The 19,980-nt window shown below is 32.6% G+C and overlaps 5 protein-coding genes across 5 annotated transcripts; 4 read left to right on the forward strand and 1 right to left on the reverse strand.

Annotated features, from left to right (window-relative positions):
* Positions 1-9,288: 9,288 nt before the first annotated feature.
* Bfra_007507 (uncharacterized protein) lies at positions 9,289-9,987 on the forward strand (the record flags this gene model as incomplete). The annotated part of the gene is made up of 1 exon (XM_037337879.1): positions 9,289-9,987. The coding sequence occupies one exon, from the start codon at positions 9,289-9,291 to the stop codon at positions 9,985-9,987; it is 699 nt and encodes a 232-aa protein (XP_037187259.1).
* A 2,390-nt stretch (positions 9,988-12,377) lies between these two features.
* On the reverse strand, positions 12,378-12,767 carry Bfra_007508 (putative hydrophobin class ii protein; the record flags this gene model as incomplete). The annotated part of the gene is made up of 2 exons (XM_037337880.1): positions 12,564-12,767; positions 12,378-12,496 (listed from the first exon to the last, which is right to left on the reverse strand). The coding sequence occupies exons 1-2, from the start codon at positions 12,739-12,741 to the stop codon at positions 12,378-12,380; spliced, it is 297 nt and encodes a 98-aa protein (XP_037187260.1). The 5' UTR covers positions 12,742-12,767.
* Positions 12,768-16,365: 3,598 nt separating this feature from the next.
* Bfra_007509 (putative opt oligopeptide transporter protein) lies at positions 16,366-17,141 on the forward strand (the record flags this gene model as incomplete). Its single annotated transcript, XM_037337881.1, has 2 exons — positions 16,366-16,672; positions 17,017-17,141. The coding sequence occupies 2 exons, from the start codon at positions 16,366-16,368 to the stop codon at positions 17,139-17,141; spliced, it is 432 nt and encodes a 143-aa protein (XP_037187261.1).
* Positions 17,142-17,158: 17 nt separating this feature from the next.
* Bfra_007510 (putative opt oligopeptide transporter protein) lies at positions 17,159-17,836 on the forward strand (the record flags this gene model as incomplete). Its single annotated transcript, XM_037337882.1, has 2 exons — positions 17,159-17,466; positions 17,704-17,836. The coding sequence occupies 2 exons, from the start codon at positions 17,159-17,161 to the stop codon at positions 17,834-17,836; spliced, it is 441 nt and encodes a 146-aa protein (XP_037187262.1).
* Positions 17,837-18,369: 533 nt separating this feature from the next.
* Positions 18,370-19,193, forward strand: Bfra_007511 (putative phosphoglycerate mutase family protein; the record flags this gene model as incomplete). Its single annotated transcript, XM_037337883.1, has 3 exons — positions 18,370-18,595; positions 18,776-18,998; positions 19,106-19,193. 3 exons carry the CDS (start codon positions 18,370-18,372, stop codon positions 19,191-19,193), a joined length of 537 nt encoding a protein of 178 aa, XP_037187263.1.
* Positions 19,194-19,980: the final 787 nt, after the last annotated feature.

Here is a 19,980-nt window from a genome sequence, read left to right on the forward strand (position 1 = left end):
TTATATTCAATTATAATTTACTACTCTATTAAATACCCTATTTTTGTTTTGATATTATTTTTATAAAAAAACTATATATTTCGAAATCTATTAATCTTTTATTAAAACTTAAAGATAATATAGAATCAAAAGCAGATTTATAATAGCTATTAATTATAAAATAATTAAAGCTATATGTAATATTATTTATCTCGGAATTATAATATTAATTTTATATAATAGATTAAATAGAAAGAAAAACTTAATAATATTTATACTCTTTATATATTTAAATTCTTTTTTTAATAGGATTATAATTAGTTAATAAGCTTGTAATAATTTATAAGAATCCTACTAAAGTCAATTATATACAAATTGAATATAAACATTAGGTTATATCTAATAATATCTAAGAAGATAATTTTATATTATAATATTAGAAGTTTTAATTATTTGTTATATAAATAGAAATTATTAATAACAAGATTTTCTTTTACAATTTGAAAAAAAAAATATCTAATTTTCTTTAATAAGCTATTAGTCTTTATATCAAAGATTATATTATTATTAAAGATCTTATTAGCAAACTTATAGAGATTAATAAACTCGAAGTTATTATTCAAGAATGTAATTATTATAAATAAATTAAAAAAACTTCAAACAAAAAAGTCACTAATAATACTTTTATACAAAGTATACCTAAAGGCACTTTCTGTATATATAACAATTTTACCCTATCTCCTTAATTTTGTTTCCAAAATCCCTTTTATATTTCAAATAGCTATATAGAAACCTTTAGATTAAATATTATTCTATTTCTAGAAAACAATTTCAATTATAATACTATATCTCCCTCACCGAAAGCTAACCATAATTCGATTTTATGTATAGGTAACTTTAATACTATAACCAAAATCAAAAAAACTAAAGAGAATAAAGATTCTTATAAAGATTTCTATAATACTAAAGAAAGTTTGAATTTAAAAATGCAAGCGGAAATTATCGAATTTGCTTATAATACTGAAGATTAATATTTAAATTAATATATTTAGATAGAAGTTTCTTTCTAAACATAATCTAAGATATAAAATTCCTTGATTTAATAAAATTAATAGGAAATGATTTTATAAGTCTACCCTATATATTTTCGAAAAATGGATATTTATTCCAAATTCAATTTTTTATAAACTTTAGAGTGAATAGTTTTGTTTTTATTAATAAGATATTCCTTATATTATTATTTTCTATATTTAAATCTTGTTATTTATTATTTGATTCTTCTATTAAAATCAAAAGCTATAATGATATAAAAAGTAAAGCAATCACTTATTATACATTTCTTAATTTTATTATTAATATTTGATAATAATCCTATTTATTATTTCTTATTATCGATTTAGAGTTATACAATGTGATTTTAGACTGTATATAATTAATAAAAACTTAAGTTAAAATAAATTGTTTTAATCAAAGTCTTAATTAACCTACAAAATGTTCTTCTATTATTTTATTATCAAAAAATATATTTTTAATTAAAAACAATTTTCAAAATTGTAGAATCAATTGTTTAAAATAAAAAAACATAAATAATTGGGATATCTAATTGAATTAGATGTATCATTAGCTGAATAGTAAATAATAGAATATAGTAATGATTATATTAGAGATACTTATTATATCTCCAAAAAAGATTAATATAATAGAAACAATACCCATTAAAGCTTAGATTCTAGTTAATCTAAAAAAGAAATTTGTTTTTAATCAAATATCTATTCAAGCAATGTATGAATCTTTTTTTTTCTGTATTTCTAATATATTCGATATTTATATACTCAAATCAACCTAATTCCAATTTATTTATAAAAGAAATAAGAATTATAAAATCTTTATAGTTATTTATATGGAGATTAATAATATCATTTTATTTTATAAATTTAATTAAAAAAAAAACCATTGTATTTCAAATATAATCTCTATTTTGAAAAATTTGAAATCAAAAACTTTAATTACTTTCAACTATATCATTATAAACATTAAAACTAAATCATTAATCCCTAAAGTCTATTAGTAATATTATTAAATATTCTTTAAACACAAATCGGATATTCTATCTTCCCTTTAATTATATGATTACAAAATTATATTAAAAGGAGAAGGTAAAAAAGTCTTCAAATATAGTTTTTTATATAAAATGTTCCTTAAATAACTTAAAGTTATTAAAGAATATATCATTAAAAATCTTATAAAAGGATTTATAAAATCTAGTTAAACTTTATTTATAATATTGATTCTCTTTGTAAGAAAGCTGAATGGAAGCTTAAGATTTTATATAAACTTTTGATTATTCAATTTTTTAATATATAAAGATAGGTATTCTTTATTTCTTATTAACAAAATACTTATACAATTTGTTAATACAAAGATATATATTAAATTAGATATTTGATAAGTGTTTTATTATATTCATATAGATTCTATTTTTGAAAAATATATTATTTTTTGTACTTAATATAATTCCTATAGATATAAAGTTTTATTCTTTGGATTAATAAATAATCCTACAATTTATTAATAATATATAAATAATATTCTATTTGACTATTTAAATGATTTTTATACTATCTATTTTAATAATATATTAATTTATTTTAAAAACAAAAACAAATATAAAAAATATATTAAATATATTCTCAAACGATTTAAATCCACCAACTTACAAATAAATCTTAAAAAATACAAATTTAATATCAAATATACTAAATATTTAGATTTTATTATTTTTACCAAAGAAATATAAATCGATTTAAAGAAAATTAAAATAATTGCTACTTGAATTTATTTTATTATTGTAAAAGATATCTAATTGTTTTTAGGTTTTTGTAACTTTTATTATCAATTTATTAAGGATTATAGTATAATAACAAAATCTCTTTACAAACTTATAAAAACGAATATTAAATTTCATTTTAATAAAATCTATCAAATTGTATTTGATATATTCAAAGATAAATTTATTTTTATTTTTCTTCTACAATATTATAATTATATATTATTTTGTATATTAGAAATCAATATATCCGATAATATAATTGTTAGTATACTATTTCAGAAGTACAGCAATAAATAATTATTAATTACTTATTTTTCGAAAATAATAATTATTGCTGAATTAAATTACAAAATTTATAATAAAGAAATATTTGCAATTATTAAATCTTTAGATTATTGGAAAATCAAATTTGCTGAATTCCTATATCAAATTAAAGTATACACCAATTATAAAACTTTTGAATATTTTATATCAATCAAATAATTAAATGTTTATTAAGTGTGTTGAATAGAATTATTTATTGATTATAATTTTATTATTATATATTATATTAAAAAGAATAATCTTCTTATAGATATACTTATATATTATATTAATAAATTAAATCAATAAAATAATATTAAAAAAAAGAATTGTTTACAATAGTTTATTAAAGATAATCAAATAAATATTAAGATTATATATAAATCTCTATAGTAAGATCTAAATATAATTGTAAATATTGATATATATATAATTACCCCGTTTTTCGATATTATAAATCAAATTATTAAAGCAAATAAATCCCACCCAAATCTAAAAGCTCTATATATACAGACTATCAAAATATATAGATATTTTATACTTGAAAAAGAACTTTTACTTTATAATAATCGATTTTATATATTAAATATTAATAATTTATAAACCTATCTGATTTATGAAGTTCACAACTCAATCTTAACTACACATCCTAGTGTGAAGAAGATATTCGTTTTTTTAATAAAATAGTATTATTAAAATAAAATAATTCAAATTATAAAATAATATATACAAAACTATTATTAATATAAATATAACTTCATTTTAAGAGATTATACTTCCGATCTTCTACACCCATTACTTATTTCAACCCAAGTTTAACAATGTATCATTATAAATTACTACAATTTCAATAAAAATAAATATAATTATAATAATATATTTATTATAATTGATTAATTTATTAAATAAACAATTTCTATATTATATTACAAATTAATTAATTCAAAAAATCAAGTCTACTTATATTTATATTATATTTATAAATACTATAAACCCCCAGAGTTTATAGTCTTTAATTGTAATCCTTAATTTATATTAATTTTCTAAAAAGAATTTAATAATATTTTAGGAATGCAAATCAAGTACTTAATTGTTTATTATTTACAAATTGATAGTCAGACTGAGATTTATAACCAATATCTCTAATAACACTTATGATCTTTTATAAACTATTATCAAAATAATTGATTCGAATTTTTATTAATAATAGATTATACTTAACTTATATTTTTATATAAATCTTTAGATGACTAATCTTTATATAAAACTTTATATAATTATTTACCTTACAATCCTTAGAATTGAAAATCTGATTTAATTTTATTAATCAATAATCTAAATATAATTAATATTAGAAAGTATATCAAATATAATAAATTAATTTTAGATTAAGCAAAAGAGAATATTTTATATATATAAAAAAAGATGTTTTGATTAATTAATTTGCATTATTGATTAATAGATTTTGATATTGGAGATTGGATATAGCTTAATATAAAAGATTTTTTGATGTAATAATTTTTCAAGAAACTGAATTATTTTATTTAGGGAAGATTCAAAATCATTGAATATACCAGAAATTCTTTTAAATTAGATTTACCCCTAATTATAAAAGTCTATCTAATATTTTTATTTAATAAGCTCCATAAAACAATTAATAATCTATTTTCTGAACAAATCCTTGAATCATTATTTTCAATAAATATCACCAATAACACTAAATAAGAAATAAAGTGTGTTTTTACTATTAAGAAAATACATAAACAACTTAAGTATAAAATATTATAATTAAATATCAATAACGATTTTATTTGGTATTCTATTTTTAATTTAAAAACTACCCTACATCATTTCTATGATTTTTATCTACAAAATTTCATTCTACCAGAATTCTCTACACATTTACTAAAATGAATTCACCTCTACAAGAATAAAAAAAATGATTATAATTTTATAAATAATAATCAATATATAAATAAAAAAAATAAAAAAAACTTTTTTAATTTATCATTATAACAAAAAAAATCCTAATTTAATAAAAAGTTGAAAACGATTAAATAAAGATTAAATTGCTAAATTAATATAACAAAAAAAATCTTTTCTTTTACCCGGTAGACTTAAATCAAACCAAAAAGAAAATCTTTGTAAGCATTAATAATTACAATCGAGTGAAATATAATAACAAAAATTGAATAATTTAAACCAAAATATTAGTTGAATCTTTAATTAATAGTAATAATAAGAACACATATAATAATTACAAACTTAAAAACAAAACAACTTTTAATTATAATATATATAGCAATAAGACCAAGCTTGTACTCAACCTCACCCAACCACTTGTGAGTTACCGAAAACTCTATTTTTATCTAAGTTATAACAAATTAATATTGTTGCTTTAATTTATTTCCTTACTCTATAGTCTTAGTTATATAACGCTTTACATCTTCCCGAACAAAAATGAAAAAAAGCATTTCTTTTGAAATATAACTCTTCAACTCCTTTCATAAATCAAACTAAATAAAAATTAACATCATCATTAATCTCAAAACAACTAATACTCACTTTTGTTATATTGTTGTATAAGATTACAATCAATTAGTATTAAAGAAATATTTCACAAATATTCTTTTCAAACAAACATTCATATTTATATTTATTAATTAAACAAAACAAATAATAAGATTAACCAAATGATTAATCAGAAAGTCAATAGCAAATATTATTCCTCTTACCAGAAATATAACTACAAATATAGCTAGTATAGATCTAGTTGTTTTTTTGAATATATTGTTTTTATTATAATACCATCTTCTTTAATAATCTTTTATTTAGAAATCCTAATTTATCAATATCAACAAAATCAATATTTCTGTAATAAACCATATCAAATTTATGATTAAATTAATTCTAACACAAAACCTCCAAAATCTTTTTTTTTATTATAATATCTTTATTAACCCCGAATTCACAAAAATGATGTATTGCTGTAACCAACTTATTAGTAAACTTTGTTTTGTAATTTTTAATATAATTAATAAATAAATCATATTTCTTTTTCAAGTTTTATCTTAATAAATAATGGAATAAATACATCCATTAAACATATTAAAAATCGATCTTATCTTTAAGTATATCATCCTTAGTATCTATAATTATATTTGTTAAACAAACCAACTATATATCAAAAATAAATAAAAAAAAACTTTATTTATATATATTTTTATAATCTAGTTTATTATTATTATTCTTATTCTTATTAGAATTCCTTTCATCTTCATCATTATTCAACTTTTTTATAGAAGCATATTTGTCTTGTATAACAAAAGGAATAGATCTTTTTTTTACCGCAAGTTATTAGGAAAATATGTTAATATATTAAATACAAAAAACAAAATAAACAATTTATTATTATATATATTACTTCCAATTACCTTAATTATATTAATAACAATTTACTCTTAGTATTATATTTTGTTAATAATATCAAAAGCATAATAATAATGAAGGGTAGAGAAAAATAAATGATTAAAAAAGGTTTTAAAAAAAGAATAAATTCGAAAAATCTATATATCTTAAAAGATTCGAGTTGTTATTAAGCTACAGAATAATTTCCTTTACTTTTTATACACCTTTCTATTACAAAAAAGAAAAACTTGTGTATATACCTGTTTACTATATTATTTAATCAGATAATAATTAATGTTATATTACAATTACTGATTTGAGTATTAAATAAATAATTATAAAACTTGAAGGTAAGCTTTTTTGAAGGGGGGGTAATGTTATGGATTGTATTTAATTATAATATAATTATTTATGTATATATACATATATGTACATAATTATGTGTATATAATTAGTATATAAAAGCATTTTATAAATACTTTATTCTTAATTTTATAGTTGTAGATTCTAAAAATAAATTGTATCCTGTTCTTATAGTTCTTTTAAGGCAAAGTGTTACAGCCTATTTCAAAAATACACCAAAATTAAGCTTTTTTTAATAATTATATTTTAATAATCAATTATTATTTTCTTGATAGAAAAGAATATTAAATAATAATTAAAATTCAGTCTTTTGAATATATAGTTTTAATATAAATTTTCTTATTATATTCTAAGAAAAGTAAAAATTGTTACGATTTTCGTTACAAAAAAACTATTTCTATAATAACTCTTATATTAATTCGAATTTTTAAAAAAAGATTAGATTTTTATAATACAATTATGATTAAATTTTATATATTCAGATCTTAAAAGATTTAATAAATAAATAAAGAAAGTGTACGATTATGTACAGACGAATTTTGTATGTAAAATGAGGTGGGCCACCTATTGATATAGGCTATGCACTGATAAACCACGTTATAGCAAACCATTTTCATATTTGCAGGTTTATAAAAGCCCTTCTGATTGGCCATAAGTAATGTATAAAACTTTTAATTGGTTGGAGCTTAGTTCTTCCGGCCGGGCAATAGGGAAAAGCCTTTCAATCCAGTACACAACCTTAAATAAATCGATAAAACGATCGGAAAAGAGATAATTGGCTTAAATCAATTGAGAGCTTTCCAATGCTGTAATTACTTTTAGGGTAAGCCATAATAGTGGCGGATTCATTTGATTGAATTGAAAGGTGCATTTGGAGGTACATTTGTAAGCACAGCCTGAGGCACATTTGCCTTGGAGGTTTTTCAACATTCGAATCTAACACCCTACTACCTGGTATTACACTTTTTACTGGTATTACGCCCTATTTAGGGTTTTTAGGGTTAAATATATAAAATATAGAAAGGATTAGGGTTGATTAGCGTTTTTATTCTTTTTCTAGCGTATGGCGCAGTTATGAATACGTTCGAAGCTGCATGATGTTCTCTGTTTTGAGACTGATATGATGTCTGCACTAAATGGCGGTAACGCTTTTTGATGCTCTTTTATTTCTCTTACTATATTTCTCCCAATCAACGAATGAACAATATAACTAAAAAGCTCTTCTACTTTTAAGTCCCAAGAAAAGGTCGAAATGATTAGATTTGGCATGAAGTTTGTCGTACACACAGCGAGCTGCATAGTGAAGAAAATTGCGATGCCAGAAACACCTCCATACTAGACACTGTCGTCGATTCTGCCATCGTATCTAGCTTAGGACACAAAGCTGCGACCTTGGACTATCCCACCATTGGCAAACGAAAGGGTGTTCGAAGCAAGTAGCGAGTGTGAAGATATAATGTGGATATGATCACGTGTTTATTATGCCGCGCGATGCCGCCTTGTTAATACGCATTTTCCCCTATGATATGATCGACGTGTATGCAATCATTCATACTTTTTACAACGTATAACAGATTGTTTGATCTCGAGACATTATTTCTCTCGATTCATACCTCGTCTACACCCAGCTACCCAATCGCATTTTTTAATGTATTAACCTTGTGTCGTCTTCTTACGCCGCACAGGCTTGCCAAAAGGAAAGCTTGATTGTGGAAACCAAGAAAACACCACAAGATACAACACTATGTCTGGTATGCGCGGCCAAATTTGTCTAGTTGATAGTTCTAAAATAACGGACACGTATGCTGTCGATCATGACAGTAGCATAAAAGGAAATAGATGGCCTCAATATTCTATATTTGATCTCTCAGAATTGATCGCCACAAACTAACGAATGTTTTGGCTAAGCTTCAAATTCGTCGGACAAGTCGGCAGAAATGTTGCGATCCAATGAATGTTGAGATTCTGATACACAATTTGATCAGAAATATTGCATTAGACTTCTCCAGGTCGTTTCAAACGCGTTCCGTTTTCTACGACAATAATACCATACGCACTGACATTGCCGAGGGAGAGTGACGGCGGAGAATGAACGGGAGTCAAAGCACTAGAAGCTTGTTTGTTGAAACGACATTCTGTGAGGAGGTACTTGATCCATGGAGGTTTGCATGAATTTAGATCGGTCTGGATGAAGAGCTTCCGATGTAAGGGCCTTCGAATAATTGCAAAGTTGCGATTGGAACACAAGTTTGTTCTTGCGGTGTATATAAACTCGAAGATTGCACAGATTCTTCCCTTCTTTCCCCAGCGGTGCTCATACAATTAATTTCGTATTCTCTTATCAATTCATTTGCAAGTACTTTATTATTTCAGTCTTCATCCATACTCCCTAAATTACATTCAATATGCGTAATCAATCTATTCTTTCCTTCGCGCTGGTCGCATTCGCCTCTACCTCCCTTGCTACTTCATCCGTGGTTGAGAGGGGTATGCCCATTGAGGACCTTCACGCTGCAATTGTTTCCGCTGGTGCAGAATTTGACCAGCTAACAGCGCGTGGCCAAGCCGAATTCGCTTCCCTCGCTGCCTCTGCAGTTGAAAGAGATGTAGAAACGCGAGCAAACGATGCTGCCTCACTACTTGCCCTTCTTCCAGCAGGCCATGGTGCCTCGAAACGTGAGCCAGAAGAGGAATCTAAAAGAGCCGATACTGCTGCTGGCCTTCTTGCCCTCCTTCCAGCAGGCCATGGCGCCGACAAGAGAGCTGATAGTGCAGCAGGCCTTCTCGCTCTCCTTCCAGCTGGCCATGAAAAGCGCGAACCATCTGAAGAGGAGGTTAAGAGAGCTGAGAATGCCGCTAGTCTTTTAGCTCTCCTTCCAGCAGGTCATGGCTCTGACAAGAGAGCTGATACTGCAGCTGGCCTTCTTGCTCTCCTTCCAGCAGGGCATGGCTCTGATAAGAGAGATAACGCAGCTTCTCTTCTCGCATTGCTTCCTGCTGGTCATGGTTCCGATAAACGAGAGCCATCTGAAGAGGAGGTCAAGAGGGCTGAGAGCGCTGCTGGCCTTCTTGCTCTCCTTCCAGCAGGACACGGCTCTGGCTAGATTCGATGGATTCAATGTGGGGGACAAGAGACGGCATCAAACGACTATAGTATGAGTCAACACAATTTGGACGATTTCTATTGAGCTCAGAGATTAGAATACTGCTGGATACGGTTTTGTAGATAATACGCTCCTTTACAACTCAAATATTTAATCATTATTTTACAATACAAGCACTCTTTCAATCGTGAAGTTGCTAGCAATCAATAACATTCCATAGAATCACTTTTGGTCCTGTGAACATATCGGATGGCTAGCTCCATGTGAAAACGTGATGAGAAAAGTCCTGCGGTATGTTCTGAGGATTTCTTTTTTCTATTTCTAGTTGTCACTTCTTCCTTTATGTGATTTGACTTGTGCCCCTTTTTAGGGAAATTTTGCGAAAGGAAACATATAAGGCTCAACCTGACCCCATCACCGCCTGCGTTCTTTTTCGAATGGCCACAAGATGCAGCAGTTAGACAGGGTCCACAAAAACTCTAGACCCCTCCTTAAGTTTCTTCAGATAAGCCACCAAGTGATGATGTGCGGACTTCTCTGAGCTTTCCTTTATTTCAAACGATTATTCTTTCTCTCTAGGAGTCTAAAAGTCTGGTTGTATATTGTATTTTCTGTTCATTCACGCTCTCGCAGCATCAAAGACATCATAAGTACATGGAGCCTTCTCGTGAAAGTTTATTCTGTTCAAAGATGGGCTCTGGTTTTATAATTTTCTCCGCCCTCTTGAATCCCGTTCAAGGCCTCCTGGTACTTTTCGTTCTACTCAATTATGACATGTCTTGGCTTCTTCTTGGCTCTTTCGTTTTTATGGGGTTCTGCTAGTAGATTTGAATTATCCAAAGCTTGTCACGCGTCTTCTGTCAGATGCGTAAACCCCTCCATGATTCTCTCCATTTCCTTTGTTACACCTCTGACCTCAATGAGTCCTTTACGGGCCGCACCTGAAGACTCACGCACAAAATTAGCATTCTCTCCAACGCCGTCGGCAGCTTCTTTCAGCTACTCGATCCCCTTCTCAGAAGTTGTAAGCTAAAGCTCAGTGGTTAGATGTACTAGTCCATCAAAATTGGGACAAAATTGCTGATAGCCGGTCCGGCGCCAGTTCAATTTCCGACGATGTCTAATCAGGTTCCTCCGCCTTGGTAATTTTCGATAGGTGGTAGGGGCACCCTTTCAGTTCGACGAAGCTGTCAACACACTTTGTGTGAATCATATGATTCTCATGACGTGTTAGCCGCATATATGGTAATATTCTAGCGGGAGAAAGCAGATAGGATATGTCCAATAGGCTTGCTGACAAGCATGCCAATCGAGTACCGGACTGCACTAATTCTATTTTCAATATCATGTTTGATAAGACGTGATAGTCTATGCTAGCTTACTAGCTTCTACGCTATAGCACTCCTCGCTTGCTCATGGTTTTGTAATAACACTCCCAAATACATCCACCATGAGTGAGATATTTCATTCTTGCTGAACTTTTAATCATTCGTATCATACCAACTTAGTAGAGGCTGTCGAAACTTCTTCAAAAAGTCTACCAACTCTGATGTCTTCTACCGAGGCTATAAGATGAGCTTAGATTGTAAATATCAAGTCTTGTCTCAAATCTATGAATTTAGCGATGTTTTACAAATGACCCCTACTCAGCCACAATCTCCCTCGATCATCAGGACTTCCATCGATCTTCGAACGTAGTTCGCTTTTCTTGGTGGCGTAAAATAGTAATGTTTCTTATTCGACGTCTTGTTCTTTCCGTAGGAAATATCATAGTAATCATCAATGACTCGGACTGACGTGGTAATCACATTGATGTACTATTTTTATTCATTTTAGAATCTTCAACCTATCACGGTGAAGGAATGAGATTGTGTATACACATTGTACCATTGAATCTTCATTACCTCTGACTCATCCACTGCTTGCCGTAATCAATCATGATTCATCTATTACTTTCCAGTGATATTTATGCAACTCAAATTCCATCCATTTTACGATAGCAGGAAATTGATGGATTTGGATGTGAATAAAGATAATTCTAAGTTTCTCGAGCTTTCTTCGATATTTCGATCTAAGCCATCACTTCTCTAAATCTAGAGAACAAGAAGCGGAATCACAGTATTTTCTTCCAAAGTCATTTTGTTGTCAGGAAATATGTAAAGAAAGTTTTATCTATACAATAAGTGACAAAATAGTCCAAAGATAAATTACAATATAATAAGATTCCCTCCATCCTTCAAAATGGCATCAAAAATCAGAGAAAATATGCGTCCGTCCTCAATAATCATACAGTACACCAATCCGTACCCTCCAATCAAATTTCTCGTATCAAATCCAACGCCCGTCCAAATGTCCACATATTCAGACCTCCATCACAATCAACCTCCCATCTAAGGTGGGGTACAGATGACTCCATCGCCTACGAGAGGAGTTTTGCAACATGAAGAGTCTTGCCCTTGATCAGCGCAGTATTTTCGGAATTCTTGTTTGGTGCGAGGAGTAATGCCAGCTTTGAAATTTAGTTAGTGCTTGTCTACAAAAGTCATGTATAGGGCCGAGGTTAACATAAAACATACGAGTTGTGCAGGTCTGGTTTATAATACCGGCAAGAGTGGTTTGGCAGCACATGGCAGTGTCAATAGCGGAAGTGCAGAGGCGTTCTGGTGCCATTGTATTGTTTTGACGTGGTTCGATAGGAGATGCAGCTGCGATAGCGCTGAGGATGGCGATGAGTGTGGTGGTTGTGAATTGCATTCTGACGGTTTTTGATTGACTTTTTGAAGCTGTTTTGTAAAGGACGTAGGATACTGGTAAAGGAATGTAATGAATGTAATGAATGTAGAGAAGATGAGATGATCGATGATGGGCAGGAATAGGACGCATACTTATAGGTTCTTGCCATTGTCAGCAATGACTATCTATAAGTCACTTACATGATTCCAATTGATCTTAGATGTCTCCTGTCTCTGAAATTGATACCATACGTAAGAAAACCTCGATTCTCGGAAACCTCAATTTCCTGCATCAACTCATCCAATCCGAAACATACTAAACTCTGTTCCATTAAGGTTAATATTAACATTTGAATTAAGGTTAATTGGTGTCAATTAAGGCTATCTCTTGTTTCCTAAGCCAAGACGGAAGAATCAGGAGAAATTTGCAATACTATCCACTTTCACAGTCCATTCAATCAGATATCCAGGCCTTGTTCCATAATAGTGAAAGTGTGATTTGTGATTTGGTAAGTTTGATATGGTACGGAGATGGACCCGTTGATAAGTCGCAGGTTGGAGGATCTTCAGGAACTACCAAAGCTTGGTAGATCCGTTGAACGGGAAGAGAAATTATCCACCCCACAAGATCGGCTGTTTATCCAAGGTTGATTGGCAAGGATTCAAATAATCACAGGTGCCCAGCCTTGAGGGTCCAAAGCACTAACAGTTAATGCGGCTTATAATACTACTTTTAAATATTGCCCTTGAACTTAAGAAAGCTTATAGAATGATTTTCCATGAAGAAAAAATGCGTCACTCATTTGGCTCCATAAAATGAACTCGATGATGTAAATAGAGATACCACGTTGACTTGCTAGGATCTAACAGGGCTTGCAGCGACAACATTAAAGGGGGTTTATCGATGGCGGGTATTGTGTTTCTCACAAGTTAATATACCTACATACCTAGAAACAAGCACAGCTTCAATACACACGCCATAACTAACATCTGGTTCCAATGATTCAAGAATCTAGATTCCATCGGTACTTGAGTATTTCAATATTGTTGTGAGAGACCAAGTGAGCAAGGAGGTGTAGGTAAGTGCCAAGCCAGAGAGGATGAATAGTGTAAGGGCAGTACAAGATCACTGGTCGGAAGCATGTAACCCGCGCTTCGGTCAATCTCCAATCCAATAAATACCGGTGAAGTAAGACAACGGACTCTCGGCCAACTGAAAGTTCGGGTACCGACTAGGGGCAGAACTAGCGATTTTAAGGTCAGCGGCAGTTGGTACCATTAGAGCCGAACCACAGAACTCCTCAGATTGCGGGAGTATATTTCATTGGCCTGATCGCTCATCTGATGATATGCCTCTGAGAAGAGACGATAGGCTCTCCGAAATTAGGTCCGTGAAAGCTATTCAACGTATTTGAGTCAGCTTGGCCAGTTACCACATCTCTACAATTACATTGCCTTTCCATTACCTCACAGATAAAAATAAGTACAAGGTCCTACTAGCAATAAGAACAGCATGAGAGAAACGGTTATGGATTAGTCGCTGGAAACATCCTCCCGGAAACGAGTACTGGGGAGACAAAAGAAAGAACCTTCCTCTTCTAAAGCAGACGTTTCCAGACTACAGAGGATTCTTGAGTGGTCTATGGGAGCACCCTCGTTGGTTCTATCATGATCGAGAGTATGTAGCATCCAATGTTAGGAAGAAGTCGGAAATTTGTACTCTGAAAACTATTATTACACACGACAGCAGGAGATATATCAATCACCTTTGGTCAAGATAAGAAGACGAAGTTGGATGAAGCAGTGACCGTTCAAAATGGTTCCTTTGAAGACGAGTGTATAGAGAGATGAGCTCTGAATGGTGGCGTTGGGATGTCTCTGAGATGCCCCGAGTCTAGACAACAGCCCCCAATAAAAATCGTTATAAAATTCATCCGAACTATAAATAATGATGCGAATCCGCGAAATTAGGTAGGATAATGTTCGACTTTATTATGGCTCATCCATATCGTGTTGAGTGCTGGCCGTGTAGTCGTGAAACGTGGGCTATCAGTTAGAACGGCCTCTAGCAAATACCACTCCCCTAAATTGCAAATGTGCCGTGTGTTTGGTATCCATCCGTTCATTGAGTATTTGGAGGTCTCGCGTTTGACGTCGAAGCGGAAATGGCGAATTGGACACTGAGGCTTACCTTCCAGGCTCGCGGTCGCTGAACATCAGATGGGGGAATCTCATCTGGTCGCCTAAAATATCTTTCAGTGAACAAGTGAAGAACTCTTCGTTTATTCTCCAGCTCAAAATGATCATTAAAAGTGTGGAATACAAGATTCAGGTGTACATTGTTGAATGGAAAGAGTTCAAAGCTACAAGTTTGTGAATTGTTTGTGATTGATTGCAGAGTGGGACATGGTGCCGCAGGCCAACGCTTATTTTTCTTCAGCCTTGCCAAGCCTACAAGCCGAACCTGGAAAGGCCTAACGACATCTCTTCCACAAGACGTAACAACCAAGATTTCCGCGCATCTTCGCTTCTACTCTACGAACATGGGCTCACGGTCTTAATGCAAAGATAATGTGATAAATGTCTACATTGATTAAGATTCTACGATCCTAGCTATATGGACCGGTAGGCAGGCTTTTTCGTATGCCTCCAGAATGTTTGCTATTCATTGATCTCCAAGCTCTCACTATTCGACTGTCACTTTCCTATTGATTATGCACCCCCCCCCCCCCCATAATCTCTCATCCCACAGTCAGCCGGTTGTTTCTCTGTTTAAGTATTGGTAATGCAGTTTTTCTGTAGCCGGCATGTATCCTACCGATCTTGCCAGTCATTCATACACTCTATCCTGGAGCAATAGCAAATCCGGTTACTCCGTGGGCAGGCATGTGAATCCAGTACATTTCCAGTCTGGCATGCGCAAGTATCGACTCTACTCTGTGTTATACATCCTATGTCATGACTTTGTCATCGATTTCCATACTCTTCGGTATGAGGTTTGGAGAATATGCAGAGACAAGATCAGCGGGGTAGATTAGCGGCTGCGCTTCATCCCTGGGGCAACATAGGTTGCATTTTACAAGACATGAGCATTGCTCTTGATGTGGTTATCTCAGTCTGAAGATACCATCAGCATGGTTCTATTCGTCGCCCAATACGACTTCAATATGGATTGGACTATGACCACTATTGTTATCTCAGACCATGTGTTTGACAAGGCTCGTGAAATATTATTCTCAATGACTTGGCTAGCTGACTATATTGGAAAATCTCTTGCAATATTGAGATATTTGTTTTGGGAAAATTTTAGTACTATCTTAGAGCAGGGGGTTATCTATCTTTTATTTTCCTTAGATCCTGGGCCACTTTCATTTCCTCAATGACATTGGCCATTAGTTGTGGTCATTTGTCAATCATATGATTATTCATATTGGTGTCGTAATACAAGCTTTTCAAGCGGAATAGCCTTCTCTTCACAAATCCGGTTGGTGGCTCACAGGAAAATGAAGGTCTTGTTTCTTATTTCTCAGCCTCGATTGGCAATGTATTGCTACCCTGGGGTCGCCGCTATGGGTTTGTTTATACACCCTTACCAAGAGTTTGATCGGATATCCTCCTTGCATTGTTCTGTTCATGGCTGTATATTATGGCAACGCGTGGGCATTACAAAGCTTTCCCTTCCTTGCATGAGAACTCTTCGACAATAGTACATACGTTTATTTGGAATTATGATGATGTCAAAGCAGGATGGTATTTCCTCTCGTCTAACAACCTTAAGAATGTCCTCCAACCGTTTTTCCAGTTATTCTGGAAGAAGAAGAGATCGAAGGGAGAACCCAAGAGAGAAATTCTCGCAAATTCTGATATAGATTCACGTTATGTATTGATCGTATCGAATGGTTACGAGGAGGTACATAATTGGTGGTATGCCATAATTCTATTATTTAGTTTTGGTGTGGGGCTGGTTACTTATTATGATGTTGAATCTACACTTCCTTGGTGGGGATCACCCGTGGGTGCATGAATTGACGGGTCGCTTCTTAACTTTCGAAATTTTTCACAAATTCATTCTTCAATTGTTTGATGTTAGAATTCATGGTTCTATTGTTATATATCTAATGAGTAATTGTGATAATTCCTATGATATACGAATTGATATATCAAGATATATTCACAAATCAATTTTTTACAGTGTCCAGTCAGTCCGTACATCCACTGGTGGATTCGTCATCTTCAACCTACTTTACTGCAGTATTCATTCTTATATTTGGTGCACAGGTATAACTCTCTCTCTCAGAGTCTCTCTATCTCTCGCGCGAGACTTTTACAACTCAACACGGAAAATTGAACACTATGGAATCACAGGATTCCAATTCAACCAGCAGCCGCTTATTCGGAGGGTCGCTGGTTATTTGCACCTAGGAAAACCCCTCCCAAACATGTATTTCACCGTGTTCGGCTTCAACGGCGTTCAAAAAGGCCAATGGGTAGCACGTGGTCTTAAAATAGCTCAACTAGTCCATCTATCCCCCAAAGCAACGTTCACAGTTCAAATGCTCGGCGAGGTCATCGATGCAATCTTCAACTACATCATAACAAAAACTATTGTTCCAAATCGATTCGACATCTTCACTTCTATTGAAAGATCTAATATTTGGTCTGGACAAAACGTCCAGCAATACAACACGCTAGTCCTAGCATGGTCCATCGCTGGCGACATGGTTCCATTGGGGCTCGCTCCCAATGGGTAACAATCATTTACTTCCTCGGATTCATAATATCAGTTACTTTCTGTATCCTGTACAAGAGAACTTGAATTGAGCTTTTCAATTACATAAACCTTTCTATCATTCTCTGGTGTATGGTTTGGCTTTTTGTCGGCGTGAATTCTTCCATCACTTCCTATCTCGCCCTTGGGTTTTCGCACAGTGTATTCTGTGTAAATATCGCGCCAGTGATTTTTCAAGTGGAAATATTTGCTTAGTGATGCGTTGGATGGAGGAACACAGGTGATGGTTTTCATATTGAGTTTTGCGGTTTTTGGGAGAAGCGGAAGGGCGCGTGATTTCCCGCTCTGGGGAGAGAATCATGGAAGGTTTGCGAGTAAGAATTTGTGACATTGTATTTATAATCCTGTGAATTGATGATGGGCATTGGAACTTTACATTCACGTGGTACTACCGTATCTACGGCAGATACTTCTGTCCTGTGATTTCTCGGTGGTACTAGGTACCATTTGCTTTTGGCTCATTGAAGTATAAATCTACATGTCTAGCACAAATTGAAACGTCATTTTTTTCAGATATGGATCGTTCAATCCTTTGATTCAAGCTTCTTGATGTTCTCGTTTTTTTGTTGACGTATGTTTCACCTTTGTGTAACCTCATTGCTTGGCGATCATCACTTGACAGCGACACGCGAAGTTTAGTTCATCACCACCTCAGATGTAAGTTACACTAGTACATCAATATACTAAATTTTATTGAGAGTGTCATATGCCATTGATGTGCATCTGATGTACAGGGAAGAATAGAAAAAGGTATATATATTCACTCATACTTATTCTTCCCGTTTCTCCTCCTTTCTACAACCCATACCTGATATTCTAACAAGTCCTTTACCGAACATTCAACCCCTAATCCACTCAAAAATGCATCGCCCCCAGCTTTTCGTCACCTCTCTTCTGACCCTCCTCGCCCTTCCCATCTCCGTCTCTTCCCAAACAGTCTACCTAATTCGTCATGGAGAGAAGCCTTCAGATGGCGGCAACGGCCTCAGTGCCCTCGGTCTCCAGAGAGCACAATGTCTTCGCAATGTCTTTGGTAATGAAAGTAATTATGACATCAAGTATATAATGGCTATGACACCTATGAGTAGTATTTTTTCCCTTTTCATTTCACTTTCTTCATCATGACACATTTGCTTTCTTTGAGATACTCCGGTAGCATTTTATATCGATGGGAATGTCATCTGTATAACTCTCTTTCTCACAATTGTCTCCTCGTAATCCGATCTCTCATCTCAAAATTCTCAGAAATCTAACACGTGTACATCAGATGGAGAACGCACGCGTCCACTCGATACTGTGCAACCCCTAGCCACAGATCTAAATATCACAGTTGATATTTCATGCGACAGAAATGATGCAGATTGTGTAGCCAATATCGTCAATCAATATAAAGGGGAAGGAAACATATTGATTAGCTGGCAACACGGTGCGCTGACCGACATTGTTAAGGCTTTGGGTGATGAGAATGCGCCCAAATGGAAGAAACATGCGTGAGTTTCTCTTTTTTTTCTTTTTTCTTTTCCGAGTCAGATGATTTGGTTGAGGGAGGGATGAGACATTATTTTTTTTCACGGGAATCATAACTAATATTATGTAGATACGATACCATCTGGACAGATCCAAAACCATATACCGGTCTTACCGAGATAACATCCGAGAATTGTCCTGGATTAGATGATAATTAAAAGGGGGCACGAAAGACTGCAGATTCGTGCCAGATCGAAAATATAGATGAGAATACAAATTGCTTTTTTTAGGGGTTGGTTATGAGAAATGGCTTTTTATAGAGGAGAAGAAGATTGGACATAAGGAGGAATTAGATTATATATGGTTAATTAGGGGTATGATTGAATTAGAGTTGTGAAATGACCGTCAAGATTGTTAGAAGCACGCACGTGCTTAGTCTGGCGTGTTCGTATCACAGTCTCTTTAGTATGTTAGTATAGTTTCACATAGGATTCAAAATAATTTTTAATGATTTCAAAAATGATTTTCAAACACATTCATCTCTAGAATTCCCCTCATTTTTACGGGGTTGGTGTTCGGATTTTTCATCCGCCGCGAGTCGGCAGAGTGAGAGTGGAACGATGGGCGGGATCTCCTGATCGCCAATTAAACATCAATAATTCAAGGCGGAGTAAAGTGGAGTCGGCGGGAGGTTTCGAGTATGCACGTGATTATGATGCTTCATCTATTTAAATTCGTCTAGTGTGTTTCACATATACGATGCTGATTTACGTAGAATTGTTTAATCTCTTAACCATAAGAAAGCTGCACTTCATCATTGGTAAACAAGATGAAAGATGGGATAACCGATGCTTTAGATATATGATTTGATCTTATCGAATGGTCTGGTCTTTAAATTGTTGGTGTGAATAGGCCATTCTGAAGATCTCGCCGGTGGGTAGGTAAGGCTTGCATGGATGGATCTTGGCCGTGATGGAATGCTGGTGAGTCGAAGCAGGGTCAACT

The sequence above is a fragment of the Botrytis fragariae genome (assembly GCF_013461495.1).
Source record: "Botrytis fragariae strain BVB16 chromosome Unknown tig00000795, whole genome shotgun sequence".
NCBI classification, from domain to species: domain Eukaryota; kingdom Fungi; phylum Ascomycota; class Leotiomycetes; order Helotiales; family Sclerotiniaceae; genus Botrytis; species Botrytis fragariae.